Here is a 17,078-nt window from a genome sequence, read left to right as displayed (position 1 = left end):
ATTTCCACTAATTTCACATTTAAATCTAAATGAACCGTGATAACAGGAGGTGACGAGTCAGCCTTTCACAAGGTGCCTGCAGATATCAGAGAGCAAGATTCATTTTAAAATAATTTTAAAGATAAAATGACGAGAAATTCAAATCATGCAGTATCTAAAACAGAAACAGAATTGCATGTAAAGGTAAACATCAGGTTCATGGACTTTATAAGCCAAAGAGACTTTAATGTGAAAATGTATTTTTGACGGAAAGAAAAATGCATAAAAGCATCAAAAATGTTTATTGTGGAATTAAGAGTTCAAATATAATAAAAATGTAATAATGTTTAATATCTGATATTTGTAATTCTGAAATGTTTACATTTTGAGACTTTTTAGGAACTTGCAGCATTAATGTATCGAACTGTAACTACACAGTTCATTTCCTCAATTCCTGTTAATGCCAACACTATATATCAAACAACGTAAACACATGTTTCAACATGGAAGTTGCTGGGTAAAGTATCGATGTTGCTGCTGTGGTTGCTTCAGTGGACTCTATATTGAACCCTGCAGCATCTAGAGGCAAAGGTTGTGCTGCTTGAACACCAGCAGCCCATTCAAGTCTATTCTCCCCATAAAAAGCTGTGGTTCAAGAGCAGCAGAGAGATGATGGCGAGGACAAGAGGAAAAATAGAGTCTGATGAATCTGTATTGAACAGTGAGTGAAGGATGTTAATACATATTAATGGTGACTGAAATATTTGCAAGTGAATACACTGGCAAAGGGGATTAAACATAACTCTCCATAGAAGGGGAGGTATCATCACTCCCATTCTGGCGTGGGACTCGGCCATATCAGATCCATCCCCATGCACATTGCCAGCAAACACTAAGCCCTTATCTCTCCACTGGGCCTCTCCGGAGAGTTTACAATTTCTCGCTTCGCTGGAGCCTGAGCTGAGCTTGTTACTGGCACAAAGGCTGAGAGGTGGCCTGGTTGAGAGCACAAAGCCGCCCTCACCTCTGGACGGATACATTTCCCTCAGATAACGGACGACTTGTTGGACAGCGGCACTACAGTGTCCCTATACATTAGTATGACAGCCACACATCCCCTGCAACGTGGGACTCACAACAAAGTTCAAGTTTAAAAAAAAGAAAATACACGACACACTGACATGGCTTCAGTAGACAATCCTTATTAGTGAGTCGCGTTAGAGGTGGCGGAGGGACATGAACTCAGCAGATGTCCGTCTGGTCCCTGGGAGGCACTTTACTGTCCCGCCATGGGCGCTATTCTCTGAGGGCGCAAGCATCAGAGACAACGTCCCATTTGCTTCTGGGCTGATTGCGTTAACTCCCAAGGGGATTAATGATAGGAACACAGACATGAAATTTAGGGTAAATGTGCCTTTTAACCACACCAAAATGTATGTTCGGTCATTTGTAGACGAATGAGGCCATTTATAGTTAACCCTATCAGGGTAATGCCCATATACATTTTCCAGCCCTCTGAAACCTGCTCTTTATCCAGCGGTGCGATGGAAACCACACACACTGCTATAAATATCCGCTAGTTGGTCATTTTACAGAAACAAGCTAAATATGGCTTGTTTTCAGAAAATATGCCTTTATTTTTCTTCAACTTCTGTGGTAAATGAATTGATGTGAACATAGTATATGATTCACGTGCAGGTGACTCACAGAACATTACCACCCTCTGAACATAAAGGAACAATTCCCGGTTTTCACCAATTCTGCAGAAATAATTATTTCTTGAGCATTGATTGTCTTAGTAACCCAAAGCGACACTTACTTCAAATGTTTGCACTGTCTCAGACCACAGAAAGAGACAATTAAAAAATTGAGTGATTACAAATGGATGTGTGGGTCATAATACCACAGAAACTGCACAGATACATCTCCGAGTGCTTTGTTGAATAAAGGCTTGCACGACGTGGCCTTGCTTTGCTGCAGCGAGCACAACGACAACATGAAAAATGCAAGTTATTTCACTCTACTTCATAAACGAAGAGAATGCCATTATGGTTCCAGTATAGGTTTTAAGTTGACGACTAATATTGGATTGCTGCTCGTCTTACAGTAGGTCTCCAAGTCACAGTAACTTCAGCAGACATGTTGCTGAGACAGCTCTGGCATTGTTTTCTGGAACACAGTGAAATTCTATTTTCAGTTTTACTTGGTGCAGTAATTATCTGCATTGTTGGTGAGAATAAAGAAAATAAAGTGCATGAATATGTGCCGGTCAATTGGATTCTGTCAGTTCAAGCAGAATTGGGTACACAAGCGAGCAGCTTGCCAGCTTGTAATAACGATGGTGTTTGCGTCGAACAATTTCCTCTCTAAAACAGCTCATCAACAGCAGAGAGAGTCTGTCACCCAGGGTACGGAGTGACAAGTCTTCTGCATCTCCGTCTGTTATTAACATGTCTCTTACGACAAGCTCAATTATCTGACACTGCCCGTAATTTCCATTCCTTTTTCTGGCACAATGTAAAGTTCCTCTCCTTCATTTTCAAAGCTGGTCGTTTTTGGATCCGGCGAACACATGATATAAGACATGTGTGGGAGGAGGACGTGAAGACTGAGGGGAAAAACATCTGCAAGTCAGAGCCAAGTTGCTGCAGGCTCGCAATGCTGAGGCCTTGATCTCTTTTGATATTTGTTGTTTTAAAAAAAGCCTGAATGCTAAACATTGCTATTATAATGTTGCTTGTTGGTTTTCGTGTCAGAAAAATAGGCGAGATTTGCTATTAGAGTGAGCAGCACCCACACCTTCCTGTAACCTTTGTGACATAAGGTGATATCAACACTTATCAAGTGATCAGAAAATACTAAATGCACCTTGTGGTGAGATTGTTTTGTTTAAGGAGAGCAGATGTGAGAAGTCTCTTCCAAGCGATTGCTCACTGATGCTACTGATGTTCACTGTTAACTAAAGCACAAAAGGATTGTTGAAAACGTTAATCAGACCAGATTTCAGACGGCTTTGCAATCACAAAGCTGTGCGTGTGTGACGTCTGTGACCCCCACAGTTTTGATCCCTGACCTGTACGGAGTGTTGCCGCGCTAATTTAAATGTACAATAGTTTATAAAAGGATTGCAGTAATGAAAAGGAAAGAAATAAATATACAAATGAAGTTGAAGGCTGCTTCCAAACAGCAAGTCTGGATTAACTAAACAATGTAGAAGCTTTTGATTCATTCCAATGAACCATTCAAACAGCTTCTCTTTCTAACAGAACACCCGAATGATTCTTTTCAGACGAACAATATTGCAATCATTTTGAATGAATCAACTAAAATAGAGGATGAATGCCTTTCAAATGACTGACCTCGTGTTCTTCATATTTTGACATGGAGAAAATCTGGGTAGAGACACTTTCACAACCTTTCGTCTTCAAGATTTTCTTTTTGGCCAGCGTGGTTCTCAATCTGAAAAGTTGAAGTCGGAGTCATAGCTGGCGACTGGGAGCTATTTTGGAAACGTTATGTTTTAGTGCAGACCCCAAAAGGCCTGTTAGAGGTTACCTTACTGCTTCAAATCTCACAGCTAGCCTTGCCTCTGGTCGTGTACGGAGGGGATGCATAATAAAAAGTGAAAATGTTCCACCAAAGTGAAATATCGCTGTAAGTGGGAGTGTCTGGGTTGCTATGGGGGAACGTTAGAGGAAGTGGTAATGATGACAGCTCTAACTCAGTGCAGGTGCAGCAAAGCATGGCAGGTTGGTCAATTGCCCAGAACCCATTACTTCTCTCCCGAGACCAACCTTGTAATGTGCTAGGTAACTTCTGTAAAGGATTGACCTACTGTCACCAGAGAAATCTCATTTTACATAAAAGACACAAGTGTACCTCGCAAGGTTACGCAGGCAGGTTAAGGGCGTGTTGCATATCTGAGTGCACTTTTTGCAAACATTATATATTATGCAAGAGAACAAAACTTTAAATGATAAAACCTTTTTTGCTTTATCATGAAAGCAGTGGAGCACTTTCTTTGTTCAGAAACCAAACAGCAGCTATTCTGCATTTCTTGGCTGGTCTTGTTGGACAGGTTGGGCCCGTCGCACAGAACACACCGCCGGTGAATGTAAAATTCATAATGTTGTTTCTCTCTTTGTGCCTTCACAGGAGCTTGTGCTAGTGCTAGAGATGGGAATAGGATGCCCTTGGGTGCAAGATACATCTGTTTCTGTGTCATCTTCAGACAGCCACAGTTTGACCACTATCTACCAGATGCATTCCATCCGACACTTGTAACAATAGTGTAAATGGGACGAAAATTGAGCTCACCTTAAAGGCGGACTTCAGTCCTCTTGAAGGCTGAAAGCCCTGGATGAGTCCGGTGCCCAGTGGCAGCTCAGAGTCCTTGTTTTGCTCCCTGAGACGTGTGTAATCAGTGAGAAAGTCCAGCACAGATTACAGTCTTCAATCAGTCAGGAAGGAAAATGATATGTACATCATTGTCTCTACCGCACATCCCAGGCACTGTCAGCGTGCATGCATATTACCTGTGTCAAAGCTGCCAGGGACATGACGAGAGAAACTGAGAGCCATCACGGAGGGGGTGGGGGGGGGGGGGGGATGTCGAGTCTTCGAGCACAGCAGCCAGATTCAGTCTCCATGGGGACTCTACTCTGACCTCCAGGATGTTGTTGACACCATTTAATGTACATTTTCAGACACAAAACGACTCCTTTCATATCTGAAATTGTTTTCAATGGGCTGAATAACACTGAAGGCCAGCTCTTGTCACCAAAAGAGAATATTGAGCGCAGGCTTGCAGTTTATCCTCGACTCCCGTCTGGAGGAAGTTGAAGCCGTTGTCACGTTTGACCGTGAGGTGCACGATAAAGATAAAGAGTTATTTCGTACCATAGGAAAACTGTACTGCTGTGAGGAATGGCTAAAGAAACAATCCCTCCTAATCTTCTCATAGATCTCCACAGGATCTTACGCAATTGTCTCTTCACTAAAAACAGACACATGTTGCGTATGAGTACAAAGAACAACATAATGTGGAACATTTGATGGAGGTGTCTCATTGTTGTCGGTTCAATTTTCACAGTTGGATCTGGTAAAACAACATACATACAGTACATGCAAACCAGCACGAGAGAGGAACTTTGCGATACAGACAGAAAAGATTGACCAAATCTGAATTCCACCCTCCTAAAATAGAACAGTCAGACCATAATTTTACTTTAATTTGAAGCTGTGAATGGCACTTGTGAATAGAAAAGGATGATGGGAAATGATTTGCAGCCACGGAAGCACATACATCATACTTTTATACCCAGTGGACATCTTTAAATTGAAACATCCCCCCCTGACGCTCAATAATTGACAAAAATACATGAGAAACTAAATCCACAAGCCTGCGACTTCTGGCCGTTTGGCTCAGGTTTGCATATTAGCCTCGCAGTCCCTCACCAGGTATCTGTTCACCTTGAGAAGTCCACACCTATAAACGCAATGTCAACACGAGCGCTTTCGAGCTTGACGATTCTGTTTGTCCTGCTGGGGCTCCAGAGGGAGGTCACCAAATTGTTGATGGAATAAAAAAAAAAAAAAGGCGCTGACCTTCTGCTAAATTGGCCACACTCAGTAGACAGGGAATATCAGGGTATTGAGTTGATCCATGCTGTGTTTCCCTGCATGGGGAAAATGATCTGCGCTATTGTCTGCCTGCTATGGTTGATCAAGGGCAAGAATGTGTCAGGAATGTAAAAACACAGGACATTCTTTTTTTTTTGTATGTGGTTTCAAATGTCCTAATGGTTTAAGAGAAAAACACCATTAGTCCCGTTCTATAAACAAAATATTAAGCAGGATGGTAAGTGCATCTTATTCATGAGGAGACATTCAGTTCATATCCGAGAGGAAATTAAATGAAGGCTTTCTGCTCTAAATTCCCTGTTTCACAGAAGAGACATATTGCAACTAAATGCAGCGGCAGAACCCCAACAATTCATCACACTGTACTTTCAAGTTGTTGATTCCTCGAGAAAGGCAAATAACAGTCACTTTGCAAAAATTGCAGGCCTATCCTTCAACGACTGGGGAAAACAGTTACCGCTAGGCAGGGACACGTCGGGAAGAAGAAGCCCTCTCGCTGAAGTATTTTGTATATTTGGGAGAGTATAATGAAAGAAGTCATTTCTGCCAACAGTTCACATTACCTCCCAACGGTTAAGAACCATAATCCCAATAGCATTTTGAATTCTATCACACATACAGTTGGAAATGTCATTGCATGATTACAGTATTTATTGTGTTTATGTATTTTGCATATGAATTGGAGGAGAAGTTGCGCACCGTGCACAAATGCACGATTATTCAACCGGAGCCAGAAGAACCAAAGCTAATGGCTGCAATAAAAACACACAAACTACCAGTCGTGTAAATCATATTTTTCCATCACAAAACACAATGTTGAAGCTACATTATTAAAAAAAAAAGAAGCTTTCCTTTTACTCTCCGAAATAAGACTCAAGTTGAATTGTGTTTCATTCAACAATGAGGGACTGAGTGTGTGCAGTAAACACACATTTTCCTCAACAAATCAAAGCCACGAGATGCTTTACTATGTCTGACATAACTTTCTTAAAACTAAAATCACCTCTCCAGATTAATAAACCGGGCTAAAACTGTTCTCTGCTCATAAGGCCAACACTGACACACATAAGTACGCTATTAGAAGAGCTACAACAGTTTGTTGACAAAGTTAGCCTCCAATCCAGGCGGTCAGTTGAAATGACAGCGTGGACAGCGTCACGCTCAGCAGCCGATCTCTCTTCCTTCCCTTTAACGTGCCGAGGAGGATCGCCAACTGATGGCAGCTTTTATCTGCAACAGCCAGAAGAACCATCCCGCCTCCTTGTTGCAACGCAATGGCCGTTTGTCAAGCAGGTGAAAGTTATCCTGAGTCTGGCACCGGACAAATCCTGCTCAACACATTTCCAACTATGGGTGTGATTTGCATCATAAAAGCTAAAAGGCAGACTGTACACAAACTCTGGTAAATAATATTCAAGCACAAATTCCCTAAAAAAACTGCAGGAATATTCCTGAACTTCATGCCAAAGAAATATTTTCAGGCACTCACGTTTCAACTGGAAAGCCCCACGATTCTCTGAGCAGATTGTCCCAAAGGTCTGTGTATCACAGGTTCATTCCTGCAGGGGAGAAAAGATTATTACAATGTTCAGATTACCGAGCAGGGGAAATTAATTGGCCTAATTAACATACAAGTAAATGATGATACCGTTAACACATTTCATTAACTCAAACTGTCATTCTATGTTCCTGGTGCACTTGGTATTGCATTACAATGAATTGGATTCATTCAATTATGCAAATGAAAGGAACGACAATACGGACGAGTCCTTTTTAATGTCATAGACCACATCGTCTGACTCGCTTTCAGCAAATTGACAAAGACTCAAACAGCGTGTGCTTTTCATTCTGATTAACCAGATACAGCTTTTCATTGACTACCATTTGAATTATGTTCACAGGCACTAAAACCAGGAAGGCTATAATAGATATTTAACTCCCTTATGCCGCTGTCTTTAATATTAAGGAAAACATAGCAACAGTACCTAATTAGTCAAATGTCCCATTTTAGTGCAAGAGGCACAGATAGTGATGCAGCATGCGTGTGCTGCTGTGGGAACGTAATATAAGGTTAATATATGAAAATATTAAGAAATGATTGGTACCTCTGGCAAATGATAGTGGCAGGAAACTGTGTGGACTCTTAGAAGTCAGAAACAAAAAAAAAGGAGCAGGTTGTTTCAATAGATTCCTGGTAATTAACTCAAATCTACATGAATGTAGGTCATAAAACCAGGAGCCGTTACCTCTGATGCGTCTGTAGGGTTTGTTCAAAGTCACGAGACGAGTACTTTGTTCTCCAGCAGCAGAATATGTTGCTGACATTTGTGTGTGACATTAACTTGTGGTTAACTGAGGGGTCCACACCTCCTGTTAGCCTCGGTGACTTCTGTCCTTATCTTAGCGGTGCTACACGGGGGAAGGCCGAGGGGTCAAACATACCTCTCGTCCTGCGCCCTTGGCTGTAGGGACATCTACTGGACTACTAACCCAGAGTAAGAGCCGCGGGGGGAGGACGGACCTCTGTCACGATGACAAGTCGTCGAAAAGACACAAAACAAAAGGTGTGAAGTATAATTCTAACTCGTCTTAGGTTTAGTCGTTTTAGTATGAAATACCAATCTCAGAAAGCAGACATTTGACAACATCCGCAGATGAGAACAGAAAACCAGTCAGGAAAAATTAAAGGAAATTCAAGTGTAACAGAAGGTTTATATTGATGTTATATTGACATATGTATACAGAAGATTTTGAAGTGAAAACAAACCTAAACAGTGTTTAGGACATAATATAAAGATGCTGTTTTAATGCGGGGTAAAGCGTTCATCTCCTGAAGAGGACAACGTGTCCAAAATCGAATCAAATATGCCATCATAATTCACTGTTCAGCGTGTATTTAAATTGACAATTCAACAGTCGGGAGATAAAATAAAAAACACAACGTGGAAGAGGAAAATGCAACGTAAAGTTAAAGAACATAGTATCAACAAAAAGACAAACGTTTTACATTTACTGACGATGAATATAAAGGAGTTTCTTGCGAAGTATACAAAACAAATGCATAGAAAAGGATTGACAACGAGATGAAGGGATGAGAATAGTGCCGATAAAAAGAGTCCCGCTTTCAGTAATGCACTGCGTTCTTCCAACTGCGTGATGGAGCGAGATGCTGATGAGAATTCTGCAAAGCTGTTTCTAGAACATGAACCGGGCCGTCCTCACCGCAACAGCTGACATGGTAGAACTCAACGAGCACCTCGGCTTTTGGTCCGTCATCAAACACCGTCATCAAACGGCCCGACACGCTAGAGGTGATTTACTCCACTTACAGAACAGTCACAAGTCACCCTGAGTTTGTAGTCAAATTTGGCAATTACCTCCAAAAAAAACAAAAATGGGTTTTCTTCTAAATATTACAATGTTTTTTTTTTCCCTCCTCCAAAAAGGTTTTACAAAAACACATTTAAATGACATATAATGGAGCCATTTGAAATATTTTTGACTTTAAATATCACAAATATGTTGTCTATGTAAAGCCTAAATATAAATAGTTCAGTAAAATATTTAATAAGCAAATAATGTGCATCATATCAACAGTATATGTTCAAAAGGAATTACAACACAAAATTTTGATTGTTTTTTGATTTTCACCTGCAAAACGTGAGCAACGGTTTTAAAGAGGGGCGGACGATTTGCAAGAAGAGGACACAGAAATAAGAATATGCATAATATATATATATATATATAAAAAAAACATAACATGAATACATCTGCATGGACATAAGCAATAACAATACTTACATTTGGCTCTGTTGTGAGATTAAATCTTTGCTTAAAGGATGGAACAAACATAAGAATATACCATGAAAAAAAAAAAAAAAAAAGATTTCTCAACTTACCAATATTTTTTTGTGAAAAACACAATAACACAAAATAAGTAGGTTCAAAACAAAATGGCATCCTACATTTCCAACGACATGATATTGTACAAAATAAGGCATTTCCTTGTGTGTTTACTGCAGTGTCTTTTTTTCCACCTTTATCTTCTTTCAGTCTCCACCACTTAGTTTCTCCTCAGTGGAAACCGAGTACGGACATGACCGGACTATTTCTGTGTTAAAATATATACTGAATATATATTTAGAATTTTGGTTTTTCTTCAAAACTCGAATAAAAATGCAGGTCGGAGTATACGGTATGGGAAAAGGTTGCCGAAGTTCATAAGCGGCGTGTAAATCACTCCATGACTTCGCTGGCTGCTACGGTGGTGACGAGCTGGAGCGGGATCTCTGCGTTGGCCAGGATGTCCTGGGCGGTGCTGGACCCCTGCTGGATGTTGGTGAGGATGAGGGTGGTGCCGCCCGCCGTGGTGATGATACTGTCTGAGGACCCCGCGGATTCCATCGAGGCCACCGCGGCGCTGCCGGAGTTCACGCCTTTTTTGTTCTGATGCGTTTTAATGTGCTTCGCCAGGTGGTCGCTCCGCATGAAGCGCTTTGAACATTCCGGGCAGACAAACTTCTTCTCTCCTGCCAGAGAGGAAATAAAGAGTTTGAAAGATGAAGAGTTTGATGCTGAATACATTTGGCTAGAGAGAGAGAGAGAGAGAGAGAGAGAGAGAGTCAAACACGGCTATCTATCTGGAGGATATGTTTCATAGGTTGAGGAGGCACGTTTAAGAAAGTGGTACCCAAGTTCAATTTGGTTGTCTGATGAATAAAATAATAAAAGGCAGAAATGTCACTGAAGTCTAAATATTTTTACTGCGATATTAGTGAATTCCAACCCGTCACTGACAAATAAATTGATGACAAAGTAATACTATATAGCTGATTACAATTATCACCAATTAGATAGAATTATTGAATACTTGTTAAGTGGGGTTGTATGAATATTACTTACAGGAGATCCAGTTTGGAGAAACAGACTACTGTGGGTAATACACTGAGTATGGATAAGTACTTCATACAACCGCACTTCAAAAAAAATCAGAACTATCCTTTTGATATCTGAGCATTGACGCTGACATTGTAATGAAACGCTACTACAGGCCGTACTGTCAGAGGCCTCCGTCAGCCAATTATATGGCGAGGGTTTGTAAATTGATCGTCTCTCTTTTAAAAGTCTCTTCTGGGAGTAAATGTCATCAGATAATGTAGATCATTACGTTGCGCTGGTTTATTTCACTGGATTTCTCACAGGCTGCTACTTCCTACAGTTCACCCGATGACGACGGATGGCAACTGCACGGAAAGATTTCATAACGCGGCAGATTAGGGTGAGCTGGTTGAAGATTGTTCAGATTCAAAAAGGAGAATAATGGGATCAAACTAAAACCGAACAGCTAAACGGCTCACTACGAGTATCTCTAGAAATGTTTTTGTTATTTAATCTGAAGTTAACAGATCCTGCAAATTAAACCTGTTTAAACCCCATTCTGAACTAGAAAACTGTCAAATCTGGTTGTTCTTTTTATTTTCACAATGGCCTAAAGTCCTCACCTGACATTTCACATGGAAATCTACAGGGGGACAAACGCGGTCATTTCTTCCGTGACTCGCACTTTGCACGGCACAGATTAACACACTTTACTGGTGTTTTCCTAATGCGCGAACACAGGGGGAGCGAAAAAAAGAAATTGCACCTGTGTGTGTTCTCCTGTGTCTCTGCAGCTCGTCGCTGCGTGTGAACCTCTTCCCACAGAACATCCAGCTGCAAACAAAAGGTCGCTCCCCTGAATGCCAGCGCAGGTGCGCTCGCAGGTGCGACGTCTTTCCGTATACTTTCCCACAGCCGGCAATGTGGCAGATGTGCTGCTTCTTCTTCCCCGTGCTGGACCCTCTGAGGAGCACAGGTATGGGCAGTTAGGGTCCCGATATGTTTATTGCCAATGCAGAGCTGTAGAGAGTACGAGGTCAGGCTTACTCACCTCCCACCGGACTCTTTACAGTTGGGGCAAGTACACGCCACTCTGCGCAGCCTCTTGCCCTCCTGACCCAGCTGGTCCTCCTCATCCACCAGCCTGACGCGGAAGTGGGACAGGTCGCTTGTGTTCAGGGTGGAGTCGGCGCTCAGCTGCCACTCTCCAGAGTCCGGCTCTTCTTTTATCCGAATGTCTGGAATCAATGTGCACGTAAATATCAAGCTCTGGTAAACTTATCAAGAAGCCTTCAGAGAAAGAGAGACATACTCCATCATTCTGTGTGACTGACAAGTACAACTAAGTGATAAAATAATTACTTCAATGACAATTTTGATAATTCAATTAACATACCGTGTGGATTTTTAGCCAACAGGTGGCAGAAAATGGAAGGAAGGACTTTGCTACAATAATGTTTTGATAGCTGTTATTACAGACTAAACAAAAAGCGCTTTACAGATACAAACAATTTATTTTGTTGAGATGTTGAATGTAAAAAAAACTATATTCATAAAGAAAACTTGTTTGGATGAATTTCCAACAATAATTGATTTTTCATAATAGTATAAATGTTTAGACTAAAATAAATTTACACAACACATCCAGTCACACATAATGAGTGTTCCATTTCATCATTAAGGTTAACGATGTGTTTAACTATGACACCACATAGAAAAATGTAATCTTCATAGAGAAACAAAACCTTTTTTCTCCGAGAATCAGGACGTTGTAATAATATATATGAGACCATTGTACAAGAAGGCTGCCATCCTTATGAAAACATCCACGTCTGAGTTGAAATCATTAACCCTACCGACCTTCCACCAATCTTGTTCATCAGCAAAAAACATCATCAACAAATTCTGCAAAGAAGGCACAAATACTAGCCAATCAGAGGCAGAGTAAGGCAAAAAAAAAAATCAACCAAACCACCATAAGTAACAGGACGCACAATGGACTCTACAGTACATTATGAGTGGATGAATAAAAAGAGCTACTGTACCTCCAAAGTTGTCTGTGTCTCCTTCGTGTTGGGCCATCATGTTGACTGTCACCGTCTGCAGGTTGGGGATCTGTCCCGTGCTGATGCTGACTGGACTGGAACCCAGTGATAGGGTCTGGACTGGAGCCAGGGTTATCTGCTGGGGTGGTGTTGTTGGCAGCTGCAGGTTCTGCAGGTTCTGCACTCCCTGCACCTGAAAGGTCTGCCATTGTATCTGACCCGACGCCGTGACCGTCTGAGCTTGGATGATGAATGTTCCCGGGTTGATCAGCTGCACGTTTTGCAGGTTCTGCCCGGACTGGACCACCTGACCGTTGGTGGTCTGAATAGGTATCTGCTGCAGCTGGATGATGGACTGAGCGGAGGACACCTGGATGCTCTGCTCCTGGTTCTGTTGGATGAAGCCCTCCTGGAGACCAGAACTCGAGTCGGCTTGATCTGTACCCACTGATGACAACGAAGTGTCTTGTGTCAGCAGACCCGTTTCGTTCGTTTGAATTTGTAGCTGAGAGGAAGACGTTGGCACATATATCTCATGATTTGCATTTGAGCCGTCTACCGGTAGTGTCTGTGAAAGGTGATTATCTGTCTTCGCCAGACTCTCCGAGCCATCAATGGGCTGACTCGTCATAATTAGCTGGCCATCGGCAGTGATCCCTGTTGCTATAGTCTGAGCACCAGAGAGGCCAAGAGAGTCCAAGTCCATACTGTTGATAGAAACAAAGGTAATGTTCCCAGGCAAACCCACAGGCACATTAGTAACAACCTGACCCTGGTTGTTGAAGGTGGAGCTGCCAAGAGAAACCCCCTGGAGCTCCTGGACATTAGCAGTCTGTGATATGAGGTTCTGGTTGCTATTAAGGATGTTTGCTGTTGATGTTATGCTGAGACTCTGGCTACCGTCAGGCAAGATGTGAATCTGCCCTGTGGCATTCTGAGACAGAGTCGCTCCTTCCATGCCGGAAGTGGAGAAGCTCAGCTGTCCGTCTGCTGTTTGAATCTGAGGAATTACTTGGTACTGAATGTTAGGCACTGAATTGGCAGAGGAGACGTCAGTTCCCGACGTCACAAAGATCGACTGACTCTGTAAGTTCTGGAGAGGGAGAACGTACTGTCCGTTCGATGTTAATATTCCATGATTTTGGATTTGTATCAATCCGGATTCATCTTTTGCTGCCGTTGCGGGGGTTAACACCTCCCATTTCTCTGTTCCAGTAAGCTGACTAGATGCATCTGATGTCTGAGAAAATAAATGATTGACATAAAAAAAAAAGACATTAGGCACTTGTTGTTAATTGAATATCTTAAGCAATGCAAAGCGCTTGCTCAGCAGTCTAGTTATAACCTGATTTATAAATATATTGACACTTTGTACACAGCGCAATATTTTGAAGTAAAAAATGATGCAAGCATGTTGGGGCAGAGGGCAAAATGAGCTAAATTCTATGAGCTGCATAGGAAAGAAATTGAAGTTAAGTTACACATGTATGTTCCTGTTCTTAGTAACTGGTGATCTATGAATGTGATATCACCTTAGTTTTGTTAGTTTAACTCAAGAGTTGTCACCCTGATGTCTGACTGGTAACTCATACATTATTAGACAATGTCACTGGTGCGTCATCCTCCATCATCAGTGCCATTCTGACCCATGAAATGAAATGTAATGCCCGACAGCAGCTCCTGCTACACCTAACTACGCTTGAAAGCTATATTTATGTTGGTTCGTGCTACGTTTTCAGGGGGTCCTCAAATAGAGATCCCGCTCTTCTGATTGCATTAAAAAGTAAACTATTACTCATATTCTATTCATGTGTACACAGTATCACAATATATCGCAATCACACCTGTATCATATGTATATCGCCAGATGCTTGCCAATACACAGCCATACTTGTGGTTGATGTTGCTGTTTTAACTGAGGGCAATATACACTACATCGAATATAGAAGGTCTAGCTACATAGTACTTCCAAAGATATAACTGCAATTGCATTCAATACGTCATACATTGGTTTAGCCTGAGTATATGGAGTCACATGTCCAGAAGGATATGGATGCCCTTACTGAGTCTGTTTTAGTAGTTAATGGTAAAAACATTCTAGTTGATGCAATGAGATATTCACTTAAATGTCAAAATGTGTAAAAGTGTAAGCTTGACTACTCTCCAACCACCAATTCTGCTCAGCTGTGACTGAGGACTTGACTGCTGTAGCTGTGTCTGATCTAGCAGAGGTGCTGACTTACCACATCAGCTACAGCACCTCTGTCCACCTCTGACAACGGTGACCTAACCTTAGTGCAGGTGGTTGCTAGCAGGTCGAGGGGTGATGGCTGAGTGTCCTTCCCACAATAGGCAAATTTAAAAAGGAAGAAAGTGGGTGTCCATTCGTCTGGGCCACAGTGAAATTATAACTCATTGCCAAAGAGCTAAATCTGAAGTTAGGAGGCTGAGGGACTTTCTTTCCAGGCAGCACCTATGATGATAGCGCCCAGCTAATGTTTATATCTTACTGGAGTTTACAGCCTGTCACTTGAATCCAAGCTGAGGAAGCGGGATATGTAAACTGCTTGAGAAGTACAAATGAGGGCACAATACCCCACTCCAAGTTTGAAATGTGTGAACTTCGGTAAGCACCACTTAATGACGTATGGCCTAATGCATCCTAATCCCATGAGTGAAACCTTTACGTTACCTGATTGCCCCTGCATTGCTCATGCAGCAGAAAGTCGCTGTGACTGCTGTCCCCGTCAAAGGCAGCCATATCTTCTGGTTTCATCGGCTGCTCTGGGGCTGTGTAGTAAAAAGCATTTAGTTAAGAGTGGCAACAGCCGAAGCTAACGTCAGCTAAACAAGCTTGATACTCACATAACTAGAGGACAAGCAAATACATGTAACGTCATAACGTTAGTAGACTGGCAAACAATACAATCACAACTGCCGCTACCAACTGTACCAAATACAATAAATAAAATAGCGAAGTAGCAATAATGAGTTTGACTAGTGATGTGTCCTACACAAGCTAACACGGCTAGCTTAGCTAACGAGCGCTGCCTTAGCTGCTACTGCTAACTTAGCCGGCGATGATTAGCAATATCGCCAACCAGCATCCCAGCTAGCCTGCTAGCTAATTTAGACAGAGGATGCCTGTGGTAGCCTGTTAGCTTGGAGAAGAATAAGATATATATTACATACCAGTCATTCCGTGACTTGTCGTGAAACGGAGAGTCCTGATAGTCACAAGGCACCGGACATTATCAGCAAATAAAATTGATTGTTTACGCGTAGAAATAGGTGATAACTGTCAGATTTTTTTCTATTTTGATTGACGGGCGGTAGGTAACACAAAGGGTGGGGCCTCCAGTGTTGACTGGGAGTGTCTGCGTCACATACAGGAAATCCCGCCGTCCTTCTCAAAGGTGATTGGTTATTCGTTTTGCACACCATGGTATTATTTGTCAGTCGACATGTCAATCATCCTTTGTTGGATTATTTTCCTGTTTATTATGCATGTTCAGTTTTACAGTACTGATGTTGATGGTAGTGAGGATTGAAGTTTCATTGTTTACTTTCAGTTACATTGTTGTTACCAGTGAATCAAACCTGTTCAGTGAGACGGCTGGTATTATGCACTTCGCCTGTAACTGTAGCATATACAGTATACTGTATATATATATATATATATATACACCACTGGCCCGATTAGGCGTTGTGGCTGGTGTAAACAAGGTACTCTAAATTCCAGGAAGATTCTTAATTTCAGATGCACCAATCCAATTTGTTTTTTCTCCATACCGATACAGATAGAGATCTAGTGCTCTCTCGTTTCCAAATGTAAAATCTGTATACCTCACTGCGTTGTGCGTATTGTCTCCACTGGGAGGGTTATGTGATCAGTGAATGAGTGTGCACCTCTGTTTCTGTCCACGGCTAATCTCGCACTCTATTGCAGCAAACTGCATACATTTTTTGGGGTGACCACTTTGCATTCTCAAGGCCTCTCGTGCTTGCAGTGACTCACACTTTCTCACAAAACATTTCATTGCCTGTTTTATACTGCCTGTTTATATATTGCCATTGACTGCCTGCCGACTTGTCACCCACCACTCTTAACCGTTCCCTGGTCGGTAAGGGCCGCTAGATAACACATCTGAGTGCATCGCCGACCTCCAGCCACTACTCTACACCCAGAGACACATAATTGGTTTGAATAGTTTGCTAACTTTCATTGTTTTGGACAAAGAAAGACTGGACAGCTAACAGTATTACCAGTACACACACTGATGACACTCAGCCCTGCTACACAGGCAGACAGCTTGGTGAGTTAAATTTTGTTTTTGGCAGGATTGCCTGTATTCTTCGCAGCTTGTATTGAGTTTGAGTGAAGAGTCATTGCTATGACTGACCACTATGGCTCTAAAAAAGTGAGCTGGTGGCCTGCTGGGAGTGAAATATAACTGATGGAGGAAACACTGATTTTTACAATTATTCTGACAAAGAAACTGTATGTAATGATGATGGTTCAAATAAAGGCAG

General features: G+C 41.9%; 1 protein-coding gene across 1 annotated transcript; it reads right to left on the bottom strand.

Moving 5' to 3' along the window:
- Positions 1-8,382: 8,382 nt before the first annotated feature.
- On the bottom strand, positions 8,383-15,844 carry sp3a (sp3a transcription factor). The gene is made up of 6 exons (XM_079276346.1): positions 15,738-15,844; positions 15,238-15,335; positions 12,546-13,785; positions 11,552-11,738; positions 11,267-11,463; positions 8,383-10,151 (listed from the first exon to the last, which is right to left on the bottom strand). The coding sequence occupies exons 1-6, from the start codon at positions 15,742-15,744 to the stop codon at positions 9,859-9,861; spliced, it is 2,022 nt and encodes a 673-aa protein (XP_079132472.1). The 5' UTR covers positions 15,745-15,844; the 3' UTR covers positions 8,383-9,858.
- Between the last annotated feature and the right edge of the window lie 1,234 nt (positions 15,845-17,078).

This window comes from Melanostigma gelatinosum, assembly GCF_949748355.1.
Source record: "Melanostigma gelatinosum genome assembly, chromosome: 10".
Lineage (NCBI taxonomy): Eukaryota > Metazoa > Chordata > Actinopteri > Perciformes > Zoarcidae > Melanostigma > Melanostigma gelatinosum.
The sequence above is the reverse complement of the archived record's forward strand: the minus strand, read 5'-3'. Positions and strand labels throughout refer to the sequence as shown.

Coding starts and splice junctions, on each gene's coding strand:
- sp3a (XM_079276346.1), bottom strand. Junction 13,786..15,237: donor AGCAATGCAGGGGCAATCAG/GTAACGTAAAGG, acceptor TTATTTTCTCAG/ACATCAGATGCATCTAGTCA. Junction 11,739..12,545: donor AGACACAGACAACTTTGGAG/GTACAGTAGCTC, acceptor CATTGATTCCAG/ACATTCGGATAAAAGAAGAG.